The 18,845-nt window shown below is 42.0% G+C and overlaps 1 protein-coding gene across 3 annotated transcripts in view; it reads right to left on the bottom strand.

Moving 5' to 3' along the window:
- Positions 1–18,845, bottom strand: part of LOC144475061 (LIM/homeobox protein Lhx9-like) — a 99,045-nt gene that overhangs the window by 53,749 nt on the left and 26,451 nt on the right. For 2 of the 3 annotated variants that reach the window (XM_078190606.1, XM_078190607.1), the window contains exons 2-3: positions 14,614–14,902; positions 11,980–12,379 (exon numbers count right to left, since the gene is read on the bottom strand). In XM_078190606.1, the coding sequence (XP_078046732.1) occupies positions 11,980–12,379; positions 14,614–14,902 (689 nt within the window). Of the gene's footprint in view, positions 1–11,979; positions 12,380–14,613; positions 14,906–18,845 lie in introns of all 3 variants that reach the window. The other variant, XM_078190605.1, reaches the window with a different exon arrangement.

Here is an 18,845-nt window from a genome sequence, read left to right as displayed (position 1 = left end):
TCTTTTATATTTTACACGAAATTTTCTTCGATTTTCTGCAGAATTTTTATTAAATTTGTAATAATTTTCAATTGGAAACAGGCGGTGGTTAGTTGAATATCTCTTCGAAATTCTATTATTTGTCAAATGTTAAATAATATAAGGTAATTCAGTACGAAAATAAAATATAAAATGGAAGTATAAATGGTGTGACATTTAAAAGTATAGAAAGGGTGTGCATTGTTACTTTTAAAATTCGCCCCATTTGCATTTTCATTTTATATTTATATATTTTATTTTTTTACTAGACTGCTATATATTATTCGACATTTGGCGAGTAAAAACAGAGACAGTTAAATATCAGAACCAGAGATAATAAATATCATTAAAATAGTATAAAATATAATAAATATCATTAAAATACTATAAAACATAATAAATATCATTAAAATTCGTTCGCGTCCACCATCGTTCGTTTCATCGAATTAAATCCGCGATTGAAAGAAAACTTCTTTCCCGCGGCTGATTACAGCCGGGAAGAAAATAGCGGAGGGAACCGAGCCCGGAGCTGGTGTCTACCGAAAGGACGTTATCAAGTCGTCCTCCCGAGGCTGATTCCGGCGCGTAGCGGCAGTCCTTGTGTAATCGGCGAGCGCAGCATTTGCATCTCGGGCACGAAACAACGAAATCAACGTGATCCGTGCCCGTGCAAAAAGGCCCGGAGGTCTCGTCTTACACAATCGCATCAACGGGAAATCTACGTTCTCAAATTTCAAGGCTTAATTTACGAGTGCCGCGCGAGTAAATCACCGGGGATCGCGGCCGCACATCGCAGCGACAAATTTATTCCTTTTCCTAGTAGATATCGCGTATCGCCCCGACACACTATCCGCCGCGGCCGAGGTTCCTGTCCGGCGCGACAATGGGAAACGCGGCCGTTCGGAAAAATCCTAATTTAGAACGTTGCGCGGCGATTCTTGGTCCGTTCGATACTTTCTCGATTCGATGTGAGATGGAAAGAGAGAACGTCGATTGGAAAATAGTAGAAAATGGAGATGGTGACGAATTCAGAGTTTGCAGTTTAGATGTTCAGCGACGGTGAAAAGTGGAAACACTTTTGCCTGTATTTCTTTGAAATTGATGACTCGAAGTGCAAAATTCGTCTCGAAAGCTGGAATTTAAAACAGAGCTATTTTCTACCTTAACTCTTTGACTACGGAGTACTCTTAGATAGAAGCATCCAAGTCGATTTCAAGAAATATGACGATATAGCTTCGATTTTGGATGAAAACGACGTTTTAGCTTGTGGTATCGCTGTTTCGGCAGAATTTGCGTTGGAATTCGCTGAAAGCAACTATTTTGGAAAACAAACCATTTTGAAAATTCATATTAGTCATCCTTTAACAGTAGGTAAATTCGAAGAATTAAAAAATGTTATTAAAGACACAATAAATTTGTTATTTAGTTCCCAATTCAAACAGACAATCTTTGCATAGAAATCCTTTGCTAAAAAGTCCTCTCTATAAAAATCCTTTGCATAAAAATCCGTACTCTAACAATCCTAAAGAAATAAATTCAACATTAACAACAAACAAGTTTCATTAACAACAACAAACTTGACAAACACATTTACTGCAACAATAAATTCGTGCAACACCTTCGCCATTACGGTCCACAAAATGCATAGTGCATACATTCACGCTTCTCGTAGACATTGAAAGACCTGTAAACCAACCTTCCGCAGTCAAAGGGTTAAAACCGCAAGACAGTTTCGGTGTCGCGGAATAACAACGAGTTTCGGTGTCGAGGAATTGCGGCGGCGCGCGGGTCACCGTAACACACATTCGAATGTCCGATAGCCGACCTTTTTACTCCGCGGGGTCTAATCTCGTAACTGTCACGGGGTGTCTCTCCTACCGCGTCCTCGTTCGCGCGATAAAACCAGCCCGGCTATCGCTGGCGATCTCGAGCGTCGCTTCAGAGATCGGTTGCCGTGATTTTCGAGGCATACCAGCGCGTTTACGAGCGTGCAGAAGCGCACGAACCGCACGAACCGGGCGAAACGTTCTCTCTCTCTCTCTCTCCCTCTCTCTCTTTCCGTTCTTGCACCGGCTACCGAAATTCTGCGGAACCTTTGGCGATTCGACTATATCTTCGATCACGCATCGAAGTACCTTGCGGGTATTTCGAACAAATATTTTTCAGCATAGCTGAACAAATTCCATTATAAATCGTTGCACGGTGAAAGCGCAGGATGAGGTATTTTCATGTTGAGAATTGTGAGATAGAAGTTAAATGGAAATTCATGGTACCTACAAATTCTATTTATTGTATATTAATTAATATGATAATAATTCAGATGAAAATGTAGTATATTTATGAGTAGATATGGGTTACTTTAAATTAAAATTTGTTGTATTAATTTTTTTAATACCTTGACATAACATTGCGGGTCTTTTGAACAAATATTTCTGAGCGTAGCTGAACAAGTTCCATTATAAATTTTTGACCGATGAAAGCACAGGATGAAGAATTTGCACGAATTTGCAAGAATTTGCACGTTGAGAATTGAAAGACCAAAGTTAAATGGAAATTGATGATCGATTTTATGGTATCTTTAAATTCTATTTATTGCAAGAATATGTGAACACGTAGGAACTGATTTGAAGAGATTAAATACCTATTAATTATTAATATTATACAAATGAAAATATTGTTAATACTAAGTTGCTTTAGTCGAATGCTCTAAAATAAGTGATATTAATGTACTAGATAAGATCTATTTAATAAGTAGAGGAGGGGTAATATTTAAGAAATGGTGGAGTGACGAGGATACGCATAAATAGAGAAGGGATAATAATTAAGAAATGGCGGAGCGAAGAGAGTGCACATATAGAAGCAGAAGAAGGAAGAATAAATTGCCAAAGACGAGTAGGGTCGGATAAAAGACAATGCTGAGCAATTAATGTACTAAATAGGTGCCGCCCGGGGCATATATTATATATATTTTTTCTTATATGAATTATATTTCCCTTTCTTTATATATTATAAATAAATAAAGAAAGGGTAATAATTAAGAAATAGAAGGTACATATATAGAAACGGAAGAAGGAAGAATAAATTGCCAATGCGACCCAATTCAGAAAAAGGACAATACTAAGTAATACGAAGTGATATTAATGAACTAAATAAATGCAACTAAATAAATGCAACTAAATAAATAAAGAAGAGATAATAATTAAGAAATAGAGGGTACATATATAAAGGTGGAAGAAGGAAGAATAAATTACCAAAGGCGACCCGGGGAAAAAAGGACAATACCAAGTGATATTAATGTACTAAATAAGTGCAACTAAATAAATAAAGAAGAGATAATAATTAAGAAATAGAGGGTACACATATAAAGGTGGAAGAAGGAAGAATAAATTGCCAAAGGCGACCCAATTCAGAAAAAGGACAATACCAAATAATACCAAGTAATACCAAGTGATATTAATGAACAAAATAAGTGCAACTAAATAAATAGAGAAAGGATAATAATTAAGAAATAGAGGGTACATATATATAGAGACGGAAGAAGGAAGAATAAATTGCCAATGCGAACCGGGGAAAAAAGGACAATGCCGAGCAAGTGCATCGAGGACATCCGGGGATGACGTCGTCGTCGCCGTCGTCGTCGTCGTTGCACCGGTCTCGATGACGGCCCCGCCGTTGCACGTGTATATCGTCCGTCGCTCGTGAAATGTAGATCGACGGTGATTTACTTATCAAGAATCGACGCTTCGCCGGAGGTAAATGGTCGAGTCGTGACCATTAGTTCACGGACTGGTCAGTCCGTACGTACGTAAGGAGCCCGGTTGTGCGCGCAGATCGGCCCGGCCCGGCCCGGCCCGGCGAGGGAGTACGCTAATATCCGCGCCGTGTGAGGCCTTCCACGGCCCAACACGATGTTCCTGTCTTCTCCGCCTAACGTCCATCGAGATATTCCGCCGTGAACCTTTAAATTATTTCGCCGTGGCGATCGGCCCGAGACAATCGCGAATTACGACGGACCGCGAGCGTTGATATTTTCATTCCTCCGCGACGGTACCGCTCGCAATCAATTATAAAACGGGACGTTGTGCTAATCAGAGCTCCGAGGATTCATAGGGCGCATTCGTTGGTTAGCTGTGCTCGTTGACGGCGGTGGTAAAGAGGCATTAGCGGTGGTTAAAGCGTCGTTTAAAGTCGATGGAAATAGATAAAATGCGGTGGCGATGATACAAGCGACGTTTCGAAGAGAAGCGCTTTTATATCGGCTTCGAGTTTTAGCAGACTATTTTCTTAGCTGCGTCGGAAGCGAATAGATCAGTGTCCGAGGTTTATCGAATTTTTATCTCGCCGAATTTGGTGGAATTTTGTAGAATTTTATAGAGTATAAATGTGCTTTTAATTTAATGAATATATATTCTCCCGTGCATTGTTTAATTTAATTGAACACTTTGACTGCTATGTCAGCAATTTCAAGAATTGCATATAATTATACGATTATACAATTACAATAATTGTATTATTTTAATACCACTTAAAAAAGTAGAAAACTCGAATGCAATTTTCCCATTAAAATATCAGAAAAATACACTACTCTACGATACTTCGTCAAATCGAATGAGAATTAACCAGTTCATCTCCGTGCAATTAATCACGATTTCGACGCTCTTACGTTTTACGGTTCCCAATAATACCAAGGATATGTAACAACTTGGCGGGCGAATTAATCCTCGAATAATCCGTGGAAATAATCCCGCGGCAGCGAAACTGTTAAACTGATTGCAGCCGGCGCAGCGAGTCAGCGGTTCCGCGAGCAATTTCTCACAGTCAGCGTGTTTCTGACAGACACACGACAGCCCGGACACACGAAACAGTTAAAATCTTCGAGAGCTTGCGCAACCGGCTGGCGCTTCCTTCGCCGGCACCGCGGTTTCTCAACGTTTTGCTCGTCGATTTTCTAATTGCCCGATCGAGCCGCGGCGGAACATTTTGCTCGTCGATTTTCTAATTGCCCGATCCAGCCGCGGCGAAACACATTGCGGGAAACGCGTCGGGAACGATCGAAGGGGAAAGTATGGGTATCCAAGCAAACGGCGTCCGCCGAATGAGAGGCTCCCGTGGCGGGACGATCGTGCGAATGGCAAGTGCGAATGATTTCATAAGCAGAATTGTTCGGATCCCGCGCGCAAACGCGAGTGCAAATAAAATGGCGGAAAAATCGATGGTGTACGAATTAATTGAATTTGACTGTTGCGATCGAGAAATTTATGGATTCCGTCGATGCTAATCGTGGAGCCGCTGAGGATCGATGCGAGGGGAAATGTTTGTTGCGAGTGACTAACTATTGTATTGTTCGCGAGTGTTGCGTGGACGATGGTATTGTAATATCTTTACTGTAGATTATTTATTGTCGGAGCTTGAGAGTGGTGAGAGAAAGTGGCGGAAGAGGTATCGATGAAGCGTTGGAACTTTTTTACTTGCTGATGCTTTGGATTTGAAGATTGATTTTTTAAGGAGACCGAGTTTGCGGTCAATTATAGCGCTTTTAAGGAAACCGAGTTTCAAGCGGTAAATTATACCATTGTTTGGGAATTAACGCGATGTTAATTTACGAAGCCATCGAGTTTTGAGGAAGCTAAAGATATTGCAGTCATTGTAGATGTTGTAGAAATTGTAGCCATATTGCAGAGATTATAGATATTGTAGGACTTTTAGAGATTGTAGACATTATTGTAAATATTTCATACAGTCTGGATATTGTAGACATTATTCTAGATATTATTAATATTATAGATATTATTCCAGATATTATAGATACTATATTATAGATATTATAGATATTATAGATATTATAGATATTATAGACATTGTAGACATTATTGTACATATTCTAGATATTCTGCATATTACAGACATTATTGCAGATATCATACGCATTGTATGTAGATACTGTAGGCATTGTAGACATTATAGAGATTCTGGAGGATATAGACTTTCTAGACATTGTAGACATTATTCTAGACATTCCGTATATTCTAGACATTGCAAACATTATTCTAGACACTTTGCGCATTCCAAAGAGTGTAGAGATTATACTAGACACTTTACACATTTTAGAGATTGTAGACATTATACTAGACACTTTGCACATTTTAGAGATTGTAGACATTATACTAGGCATTCTACACATTCTAGATATTGCAGACATTATTCTAGACTTTCTACATATTCTAGACATTGCAGACAGTATTTTAGATATTATGCGCATTCTAGACAATGTAGACATTATTATAGATATTATAGACATTGCAGACATTATAGTCATGATTTGAGCATTGAACGAGCCTCCAAATAATTCCTTAAAATTCCAAAAAATTCCATAAAATGTTGCAGCGAATATCAGCAACTTTAAGACAACTCAGTTTACTAGACAAGAATAAATTATCCAAATCTTACTAAACAAAATCATAAAAAAATCATAACCTAGCCATAAACGATAAAAATATAATCAAGCTTCCAAATAGATCAAACGACGAAGCTGAGCTCGCGTCTTTTTTACTCTCGTAAAAGAAATCCACGAAAAATCGCGTAAATCGGCGCGGGCGCGATTCCGCGTAGCAGCGTATCGCGTTTCCGCGGACGCGTCCAACAATTTTCAATCGTTGAGAATCCGCGGAACGGGGTCAGCTTGTTAGGGTCGCAAGAATGGTCGGTCCACGGTCGTCACGCCAGCAAGTCGACCGAGGAAGCAATTTCTGTAATTCCAGTGGCCATTCGAAGACGGCGCTTGGGAACCGTTCTCGGTCCGCGAGCGGAGCCGAGCGGAGTTTCCAAGCGGACGCGGGAACCGACGTTTTGCGCAACGCGACACGACCGGGGGGGAGGGAGAGAGGCCTAGAATCGCTCGAGCCGGCGCGACGCGACGCGACGCGGCTCGTCACGATAAGGGCCCCGTTTTATCGACGTGCACGCAATTGACAATAAATTGCCGGCGGCGCAGGCGAATCATGCGCTAACAATCGCGGAACAGCAAAAAATTATCGTCGCACGGCCTGCCGCTCGGAAAACAAACGCGATACGCGCGGTTCGCACGCGGCCGAGCGAGATCGAAAATCCCGCAAAAATAACAGCGACCACGGAGCGCGCAAAATGTCCAGGACATTTTTCGGTCTTTGTTTATCCGGTGCTCGATTTTTAATGTTAGAGGGAGCAATGATTGCGAGATTTTGTGTTTCTATTTTTACTGGAGGATTTTTCGGAATTCTTTTATTTGCGATTAAAGCCATCTATGATAAATATTAGTGTTATTTATTTTCATTTTATGCGAGGAGATATTCAGTAGTACACTGTAGGTGCTTTAATAAAAATTAGCAAAGTTTTTTCTGTCTGTCTTCATCGTCGAAATATCTTATTGAAAGCAAAATGAGAAATGATGACAGAATTTAGATATCCTTGATTGGGCAGCTACGTATTGTGACTTTATATACTAACACGTGCATCGACGTGGATAAAATTGACATTTGCTTAAATTAATTATTTTTATATAATTCTAACCAATAATTTACTAATAATTTATTAACATTTCAGCGCTTAACAATCGAACTACCGAACCCACAACATGACTAATATATTGTAATATATATTGTACTATTGTAATATAATAATATACTAATATATTGTAATAGGAATATACTAATATATCGTCCTTTAGTATTTTTTTTTTAAATGACTTCATTCGATACTTTTCAACAAACAAAAAACACCTTACTAATTTATTAATAATTAATCTTACACCGATCTAACAAGCCATATTAAACCTTTTATCCTCCCACGTTGTTTATTTTTAAATAAAAGCATTATTATAGAATAATACATTAAATTTTGCATCAAAAACTAAACGGGGAAAAAAAGAGTAAAATATTCAACACACCTTGCTCCATAAATACGAAATTCATTATTCCCAAAAACAGATCGAAAGCACAGAAATCGTTCACCCCATAGTAACCAGGCTCCGCTACCCCCTGCGCGTCATCGGTAACGAACGCGTGAATGCGTGACACACAAAACCCTTCAAAAGCAAAACGTTCACCAATAACCGCGACGTTCCTCGAACCACATAAAAAAAAACCGCCGTGCTCCATCAGAATTCCGCGGCGTCCGATCGATCGCGAGCACTCGAAGCAACGAATCGCGACTCTTCCGTTCCCGTGGAATCAACCGCGGCGTTCTCATTAATTAAACATCATCCGCGGAGTATCCAACGGTATAACTAATACGTTCCAGTTACGAGGAAAGCACGGCCGATCGTTCGCCGTCGAGCTTCTCTTCGGATTTCATCTCCGCGATGAGATCCGCTCGCGAATTAATCGACTTTCCCCGACGAGGGCTCGCGAGCGCGCGCGCGCGCGCGCTGCACCGACCGATAAACAATTCGCAGGAAGTTGCGCAACCGGTCGATTTCCGGTGGAAAAACCGCGGACGTTTTTTTCCACCACCCTCCCCCCTTTGGACGGCGACGAACGCGGGAATGTCGCGCAGAAATTCCGCGCGCGGTTCCTTTAACAGACGAAATTCCCATGGTTGTGCGCTCTCGGCGTCGCGGCAAGAATTCTCTCACGTCGCTCGCGCGCAGGTCTCCCCCCGCGATTTCCATTCCGAGAAACAATCGCGTCGGGGGCACCGGGAATACCCGGAAATCACCTGCTCGCCGCCATATCTCTCGCCGACTCGATAATCCCCCCCGGGATTAACTGGGATTCCGCAGGTAAGACGCCGAGGGACTCGAACCGCGATCGACGAATAAAAATCGCGTGGATCCGTATTCGAACTCGTTTACCTACCCCGGACGGCTTTGTCTCCGTTCCAGGCTTTGTCTTCGTGGTTAAGCTCGTCGTTGTCGATCGAAGACCTCGTCGATTTATGACAAGAGAAATTCAACACCGGGTTTACGGATCCTGTTGAAACAACGGCTCAACCCCCGAGCGTTTAATTTACGATCGTTCGGATATACTTAAGGACACGTATTCGATGCACAATGGAGCGCCGATTATCCGGATACTAATTATCCGGTTATTTGATGTTACTTCGGCAAGGCGTGCAATAAATCCACGGAAAGTATGGTCGGCGACGACGAAGCGGATAATCGCTGTTTCCTTGGGGCAATAAATATTGCAACGCTCTAGGAGTAACGTACCTGCATATTCTACGAACTGAGCTGTTTAACGAAAGGTTTCAGTCTTTGCGATCGTATATATTCGACATATTATATATTTTCTCAGCAACCTATCTATTTACTTCTCTTAATTTTCCTTTATTTCCATGTAAAATTAAAACATGTTATTGTGTTGTACATATCTGAATTTAAGAAAGAATTAGTAAGTTTTGTTTTTCCTATTTAATCTTAAATATTATGTATTACTGTTTGTTTAATGAAAATTAATTCTGGCTAGCACGATACCTGCGTATAAACTTAATACAATTGCAAGAGGTTATGTCAGGTTGAAATAAAAAAAAAAGATAAAGTAATAAAATAAAATTAAAACATGTTATTGTGTTATATATATTTAAATTTAAGAAAGAATTAATAAAGTTTGTTTCTCCCATTTGATATTGCATAATGTGTATTACTGTTCATATAATGAAAATTAATTCTGGCTAGCACGATACCTGCGTATAAACTTCATACAATTGCAAGAGGTTATGTCAACCTTTTAAGCTAATTATAGTTTCGTGTTTGAGTATACGTACATAACCCTACAACTGCTTATTTTATATTATAATATATATATTATATTTTATACGTTTCACATATTTGTATCTATATTTTAGTTTTTATTAATCAATTGTGTTTTAGCCATGGCTGTCTTTTTATTTGTATTCCTTGCTTCTATCGCTTCGCATTGATTTATCGCGTTATTTATTCGCTTGATCTTTCGTTTCTAAGAACTTCATATTCTACGTTTCAGAAATCCTACGATCTATGTTCTAGGAATTTTGCGTTCCACGTTTCTGCGAATTCTACGTTCCACGTTTCTGCGAATTCTGCGTTTCACATTTGCAAGAATTTCACGATCTATGTTCTAAGAATTTTGCGTACTACGTTTCCACGAATTCTACCGTGCACGTGCTAATTACGGCGATCTACCGTTGATTAATCGTATCGCATCAAATCATAGTTCGCAGAAATATGGCGAACTCTGATAATTCCCGACGCGCAGATTTCGGAATCGCAATTCCGGCTACCTTTTTCCACCGAACAGGAAGTACGTTCCTATTGCGCAACGGTGTCTGTTGGCCGGCCGCGGTCTTTCAATGCGAAGCGAAATCTGCGAAGATAAATTTAGGCGAAGATACCGGGCCGACCGCAGGATTACGAACTTCCTTGGGGAAACGATAAAAAGACTACGCTGCGGTTTCGTTCTAATTGGTGTACCGGGGAACGTTATCGACCGACCGCGCGAGGCTTCATAGGTAGCAGCGCGAATTTGATAAAGCGCTGCATCGACTATGGACCGATGAAACGTTACTAGATACAGTTCGCGTTAACCCGTTCGTCGCCCACGATTAGACACTAAAATCCCCACGTAATTAAAGCAATTTAATGAATGAAAATAAAACTAAAAAGTTCACATTTGTCACAGGGGATGAGACATTAAAACTCTTTCGAAAAATCATAGTCGAATTCATTTTGCTCGAATATATTGCGATGAAAATGAATTTTCAAAATTGGTCAGAAATTAGTGTCACCGAGATATGGGTGACGCGGCGACGAACGTGTTAATTCTATAACGACGGATAAAATTGACAAGAAACTATTAGTATAGAAAATTAATGTAATATTTTTATTAAGATATGTTGCATGTGAAGCAGAGTATTGAATTACTGTGCAATGGTTTCGTCAATTTTGCAGAAGGTAACAAAACGTGATTAGATAAACTGATGCAATTTTACTTGGACAAGATTATGAGATATTATTTACAAGTATAAAGAAAATTAGAAATCTTTTAAATTCTTAATATTATTATATTGCTTGTTTCGTGTCTGAAGACTGAACTGACCAACCTAAAAATCCAACATTTCAAATGAAAATTACTCGAAAATTTAATAAACGTAATAAACAATATCTCGTGATGCTGTCCTAGCAAACTTGTACTATTTCGAATTAAGTTAACCCCTTGCACTACGACTACTAACACACTGCGTTGATTAGCACTTATCTGCCCTTAATAGAACCAGATAATTTTTATTTCTTGTATTGTCTTTATTTATTTCCTAGACTTTAATAACAGAAGAATTTTAATATCAAAATTGCAATTCGTTCAATTTGATTTCGATTTAGAAGAAACGGCTAATATTTAGCAGACGTTGCACGAAATCTTTTTCTCATCGATTCGTTATTATAATGCAAAGAAATTAAACATTTCTCGTTAATCTCTACAAAAATAAAAACGTCACAAACTACCCTGCTCGCCACGAAATGCAAAATAACACAAGCAAATCCTCCACTCAGCGGAGATCCCTAGGAAGTCCGGCCCGTTAGAATTGGAAGCGTTTCCAAGCGGCGAGCAGATTCTCATTAAAATTCCCTAGGCCGACGGAAGACCGGCTGAAAAATCGCCAGGAACGCGGCCACGATATTTCACTCGAATTCGTGCGAAACGTTTAGAAACTGATACAAGTGGAGGGGGGACGCCTCGAGCTCCGTTATTAGAAGATAGAGGCAGCGCCGTCAAGATGATTAACTAAACGTCAAACCGGGACAGGAGTAAAAAGTAGGGGGGGGGCTCTCCTCGCGAGGCACGGAGAGCGCAGGACGCATAAATCTTGTCGGTGGCAACGGCGTCCGCCGATCAGCATTGTGCTAATGTTTTCGGTTCACAGATCAACGATCGCAATTAATCAAGGCCCCCCCACTCTCGCCCCCGCGGCAGGCGAGCAAGCAGAAACAAGCAAACATGACGGCGGACTCACCGATAGTAGTCCTTCTTGCAGTAAATGTTTCCGTCCCTGCTGAAACAGGTAACCTCGCCGTCCAGGCCCTGACGGCAGTGCGAGCACTGGAGACAGGCGGCGTGCCACCTCCTGTCAACCGCCTGCAGGTAGAACCTGTCGGATATCCGGAGGCCGCATCCGGCGCAAACCACCCCCGGAACGTCCTCGGACTGCGCCGGCGGGGTGGGTGGCGGCTCCAGCTTCGGGATAGCGTGCAAATGCTCCGAGGTCTGCTGTTCTTGCGAGTGAGTCTGCGGGTGCAGATGGGAGTGGTGGTGGTGGTGATGGTGGTGGTGGTGGTGGTGGGCGGTTTGGGGCGGCATGCTCAGGTCGCTGGGGTTCTCGAAGCTGCTGTTGTTGTTCCTGTACTCCTGTCCACCTGCACGGCACACAAACGATCAATTGCATTCACCTCGGACGTATACCGCCCGCGTGTGCCCGTCCCGGACGGAATTTATATATCGGGCGAACCGATGTTAACACGCTCTAGATAGCCACCTTGCTACTATTCCGTTTCAACCGGTTCGACGGTGTCTCTCTAGCGTCTCGCGGACTTTGCCCGGGGCTGGGGAAATATCGATCCTTTAAATACAGTATAATATTTATTAACATGAGTTATCCGAATTTAAAAGTGACAGCTAAATTCTTTTCGTTTTTGAATAATTATTTATACAATAGGGTAAGTCGATTTTTGTATCGATCCTTTAGATACAGTATAATATTTATTAACATGAGTTATCTAAATTCAAAAATGACAGCTAAATTCTTTTTGTTTTTGAATAATTATTTATACAATAGGGTAAGTCGATTTTTGTGTCGATACTTTAGATACAGTATAATATTTATTAACATGAATTATCCGAAGTCAAAAGTGATAGCCAAATTCTTTTCGTTTTTGAATAATTATATATACAATAGGGTAGGTCGATTTTTGATTAGTCCAAATAATAGCGATTATGTAATAAAGATCGAGGAAAACATTGTTCGGTTAATCGATATTCTATCGTAGTATATTATTCTATACATGTATCGATCTTCTCACGTGATACAGAATTTGGAAAATAAACGTTTTCTGTCACGTCTTCGTGTATGGATACTGCGGAGTTAAATATATTTGCAGAAATATCTTTGTATATGCATACCGTTGTTTGCAGATTATTTACTATTTTAAAAATCGATATTTACCCAGCACTGAATTAATAATATATGTAAAAATATTGGAATCATTCTGTCGGAAGTTTTGCTAGACGGCAGATCTCTATTTGTGAAATCGGTCAATGGACTGTGTTAATTACAATTGTAATAATTATAATTATTATATATATAATTTATTCGATCGAATACTAACTGGTGAAGGTAGCAAAGTTAACGATCTAATTACACGGCAAATTAATTCGCGTACGTTTTCTCTTATACGATTTTTGGTATTCGCTGGTTTGACCAGAAAGTTCGTGCGGTTTTTAACAAATAAACAATTTTATTCGTTTCGATTAATAATAAACATTCCGGGAAAACTGAGCCGCGTCAGAGAAGAGAAGTGTGCACTGACTTAACTCACAAACTAACCTAAAAGGTATTCCTATTTATAACCTGACGAACGTGCGTTTAACAGTGCCATAAAGTTCATTGATTTGTTTAATTTCTAGTTTTATATTCTGCTTCTGTTCCAGATTCTTGTTGCCCCATAGCGAGATCACATATGTGGCAATATGATCATTTCACCCCATATATGAGACAAACAGAACTAAATCGTTTCTTTATATGGTGTTTTAGAACTGCTTTGTTATTTTTTCATGCGTTGCTTTGGAATCGTACAGAGAAGATATCTAACTATAAATTAAGCTGGTTTCTATACTCTTTTATCAAAGAAAACGTTTTACATTTTTTTCTACACTTTCGAAGTTCTAACTTTGCCCCCATCTCCCCTAATTTTTTATTACATAATTATTGAAGTCATAAAGCTGCTTTCATTAAGAATTGTTCAACATATTTCATACATTATCATTATTTAAATAAACTCTACATTGTAATTCTTGCGCGGTAATTTTTGTTAGCCGTTTTTAGAGCTCCATAGGTTTAGCATCGAACAATATGTATATGTATAATTTCTTAATAATTTTAATAGCCTGGGACGTATACTCAAGATGATTAAAAAAGTCCAGCACGAAAGTTTAACCCTTTGCACTATAACAACGAGTCAGACTCGTGATGAACACTTCTATAATATAATCTAATAAATATAATATAATCTAATAAATGTAATATAATCTAATAAATGTAATATAATCTAATAAATGTAACATAATCTAATAAATGTAATACAATCTAATAAATATGACTGCCAATGGTTTCTATTAAATGGAAACAAGATTTGCATCTTCTGTCACTAAAATCTGATCATGAAAGCAAACGAAAACAAACGTAAACTAGAAATCGTCTTCTTCCATCAAGTAAATGACTAATAACCAAACAGTGCCAATGAACGCAGATCAGAAAGAAGCGATAGCGCAAGGGGTTAAAATTCGAAAACCGCACGAACAGTATGGCGAAGCCTCCGAGGGCCCTAGCCAAATCGACGCTATAAAATCAGAAGTTGTTTAAATCGTGTCTAACCTCCAGGAGAGTCGTAGTCCCTAGAGTCGTAGGGGGTGGTGGGTCCGTCGTAGCAGTTGTTGTTCGTGCCACAGTGGGTCTGATGCAGGGGCGTATGATGGGGCCCGTGATGGTGGGCGGCAGGAGGACTGCACGGTAAGGTGGTGGGTCGTGCAGCGTCGCCCATGGACGCGGGGAGGCAGGGACTTAGGTCCCTCGCCTGGTCCACTGCTCCGGGCCCCCCCGCGCTACCGGGCCCCCCTTGACGCCCCACAGCCAAGCCGCTGCCACGCTCCTGCGAGCTGGCCGGCTGCTGGAACAAACACCGAGTCCGAGGACTTTAGAAACTCCATTTCGAGAGTCGGTCTTCGATGGACGCGCCGCCGCGCCGCGTTGCTCAACCGACGACCTCCCCCGATCATCCTCACGTCTATACCGTTCGGAACAATCGTTGCATAACCCCGCAGGCTGACCCGGAGCCGGCGAAAACCGAACGGCTCGTTGCGAGAGCCGGAGGGGTCCCCGCTCGAATCGCTGAGTAATCGCCGCCGATCGGCTCCGGTGCGTCTAACTACATGTTTTGCGACCTGCCCGGACCATCTTCCAAGCGGGCCCGCTTCAAAGTCGCCCCTCGCCTCTTTCGGGACCTGTCGAACCGTCCGAGATGACAGCACGAATAAGAGACTCATCCCTAATTATCTCGTCCCCGGACGCGGTGAGTCTCGAACCGCCCGACATTTTCGCAACCGTGATATTCACGGTGCTCGCAACGATTCCGAGCTTTGTAAAAGAAAATTGCTCGGAATATATTTTTGGATATATTTCTTGCACACGTATGTTAATGTTTTCCTTGTTCTTAATACAACGGCGATTTGTTTTACTCGATTGTCGAAAATTAAGTAAAGTATACGTACGTCACGCGCGTAATTAAATGGCAATTTAATTACGTTAGATTAAAATGCAATCTGCGGATAATTTAATATAGGATGATCACAGGATGGCCAACGGATTAATAGTTAGACAAAAGCCGATCGACATATCGCCCAAAACAACATTTACTTATTTACGTATTAAAAAGTCAATTCCTCGCGAAATTTACATTTAAATTGATTATCCATGTTTTACAATGTTTTCCGAAACTTTTACGCTAATTTCACAAAACATTTGATTACAGACTCAATAAACCTTCGAAGTAAAATGCAACTTAGTCAACGATCAAGTGACCGATTTAAATATCCCGGGTCAAAATTGACCTAGCCACCTGCTTGCCTTTAATACCAGTTCGCTCCCAGGCTCCGCTTCGCCATCCGCGGCCGTAAAATGTCTACACCGTACGAGCAGCCTAGAGCCGCGAGAGCGCTACGAAGAAGAAGAGGATCGACCGATCGATCGATCGGATCCGAAGCGTGTCCTTAAACGCGAAACGAACGAGCGCCGGTAGGCGGTGCCTGGAAGAACTCCGGGAACGGTGTCGGGCCGCGAAAAAAGTCGCCGCCGCGGAATCGCCGGCCAAAGAGAAACTCGCGGTGAAAGTGATCGAGCGTGGATGCAATTAAAGGAGGTTCGAGGGAGCGTCGTACGGGGAACAAAGGCTAGGCGAAGTCGCGTTCGCGACGTCGAGAAAAAGAACCGGCGGCAGAAAAAGGTTCCAGCTGGGAGAGGCAGGAAGGGTTCGGGAGACAGGAGTCCGAGGAACGGAGCGGCCGAGCATGGCGAAGACACTTTCCACGGAGGCGGAGGAGCTTGAAAGGACATGGTCGCGCGAGGGACGGCTTCGCGGTGGCTATTCCGAGCGCGCGGAATAGGCGAAATAGGACAACAACCTGGAAGGAGACGGCTCGCGGAGTCGACGGCTCGCGGAGTCGGCGGCGCGGCGGAGAGGCACACGGTAGCCGAAGTGACAGCGGATTACGGCTCGGTTGACATCGGCAAAGGGCAGCTACGACGCGCGCGACGGGGGCTAGGGAAAAGGAGAAAGATAAAGAGTCGGTGGCCACGGTGACGGCAGTAGCCGGTCGCCTCTGATGGATGTCGCAAGGCGGTGTATCGCGCATGCGCGCGACCCTATAAGGCGCCCGATGCCGACCAATCCGAGGAGCCGCCGTGTTTCAACTGTCAACGCGGCCGCGGCAAGCTCGGGACATAAATTACAAGGCTAGGCGGCTGCCCTGGTCCTCTCCTTCTCTGCCCTCTCCCGACCCCTCACCCGCCCGCCCTCTCTCGCCCTCTCTCGCCGTCCACCGCTTCTTCTTCCTCCTACCCCCCCGACGCGCGCGCTCGCCTCCCTCCCCGTCCACGTCCTCGACCTCCTCCTTTCCTCGTTTCCCTGAGCGCCTCTAGGTACCTCTAACCCTCCGACAGCCTCTCCTTCTTTCCCTACGACCCTTTCCCCCGCATTTCCTTTCGCGGGTCCCCCTCCTCCTCCTCCCCGCCGGCCGCCGCCGCCGTCTTCCTCCCCCTTGCCGGAGGAAAACCGATGCTGAACTTTACGACACCAGATACCGGTATTTACTGCGCCGCGGTGCCGCGGCGCGTTTGCGATAGAACCAGGGGCGGTAAACTCTTGCGGACGTCCGACGTCGTAAAGATGGCCCCGCCGAGGGCCCTGACGAATTTAAACGCGGATTCTCCCCGGTTACGCTGCGAATTCATTGCATGCCCGCGGACAGACTCTAGTCGCGCCTCCGATGCCGACTGTACGGGGATCGCCGACGCTGATCCAATTAGAACGCTGATTTGCGCCATGGGAATCCGCGAGCCTCGCGGAATTGGGGTGTACAGTAAATTTTTGCCAAATTGTTCCCGGGCTTGGAAACGAATATAAACAAGTTGGGGAGTGGAGATATTTATTTGTTTATTTATCTATTTATTTGGAGATATTTATTTTTCTTGTCGGAAATGTTTTTTGCAATTTTCACCTAATTTACCGATTCCCTGTCGGTTTAAATATAACGTGTCTTTGTTATGTTATCGTAAATAATGGATGTTTAACCGTACATGTAAATAAATTAAACTGGATTAAATGAATAAATCAGATTGAATGAATCAGAATGGCCGCGATTGCAAAGGGTTAGACGGAGAGAGAATCTAAGGGTCTGGAGATGAGATATTTTTAGAATTTATGATTTTATGAATCCTTTTGATAATAATTATTTTTTAGCAGAATAGTGCAATGTTTGGAGAAATTTATGTAAAAGGATGATGACTTGACTTTGACGTTTTGATCTTTGGTATGGCAAGTGCTTTGAAGATTCTGTTATAACTGTACGAACGTTAAATATACATCGAGTCAAAAGCCTGGCGCTCGCCTTGCGGTAAGTAGATACAGACAACCAAGATCAGACAATTTAGTAAAATCGCGGTGAAGCTTTCGCGTTCCACTGTCAAACTTTCTTTCACGAAATTGAATTCCTTTTAAGCAGAAAAGAGTTATCAGAGGTACAGGAAACTATTATTTCGTGTATTATAAATTAATTTTCCTCGTAGCTTTGCTAAAAGATAAAGAAACAATTCTCTTTGAACATCGAAAAAACTTTCTTTTGTAATTCTATAAAATTCCACCTTAACCTCGTCCTACTTCAAGAAAAAAATCATATAACTTGTATTAACATTATTCAACAAAATTACTTAACATTCATGACTTGTAACAGGCTCGAAAGGAACGATTATCACGATTATTAAAGATACACGTGTAATCGTATGTAATATACACAAATAAAATCAGAAAAATTCTCATTCATTAGTATCTATAAAACGTTCATATCAATGCAATAATTTTCACTTAAATTCACCTTTCTACAACAAAATCGAAATTTCCGAAAAAATCACCTCGAGTTGCCGGCAGTAACATACATAAAAACGAATCTTCCAAGCTCTAAGGGTTAACACTCGATCGTAATAAAGAAAAAAGAATGCACGCACATGCCGGCCATTAAATAAAGAACAAAGTAATCGCGGAGATGATCAGCGCCTGATATTCGCGTTCTAATAGCCACGGTGTATTTTATTTCTCCTATCGACTCCGATCCGCATCGGGAAATAACGGTTAGGCAGAGAGGGACGCCGGTGGATCGAGATCGATCGTGCGGATCGATCGTGTAGATCCGCGGGCCCGGGTGTTGCGCGCGTAACGGGGAAACTAATAGAAATTGCCGGGAACTTTGTTTCGCGCGACGTCGCCGGACGATTTTCACCGGGCGACGTAACGGGCTTACGAAGCGTTCCAGCGCGATTCTTATGTAATAAACCGGGGC

The sequence above is a fragment of the Augochlora pura genome, chromosome 9 (assembly GCF_028453695.1).
Source record: "Augochlora pura isolate Apur16 chromosome 9, APUR_v2.2.1, whole genome shotgun sequence".
Taxonomy (NCBI): Eukaryota; Metazoa; Arthropoda; class Insecta; order Hymenoptera; family Halictidae; genus Augochlora; species Augochlora pura.
Note: the sequence above shows the minus strand (reverse complement) of the source record. Positions and strands in the feature narration are given on the sequence as shown.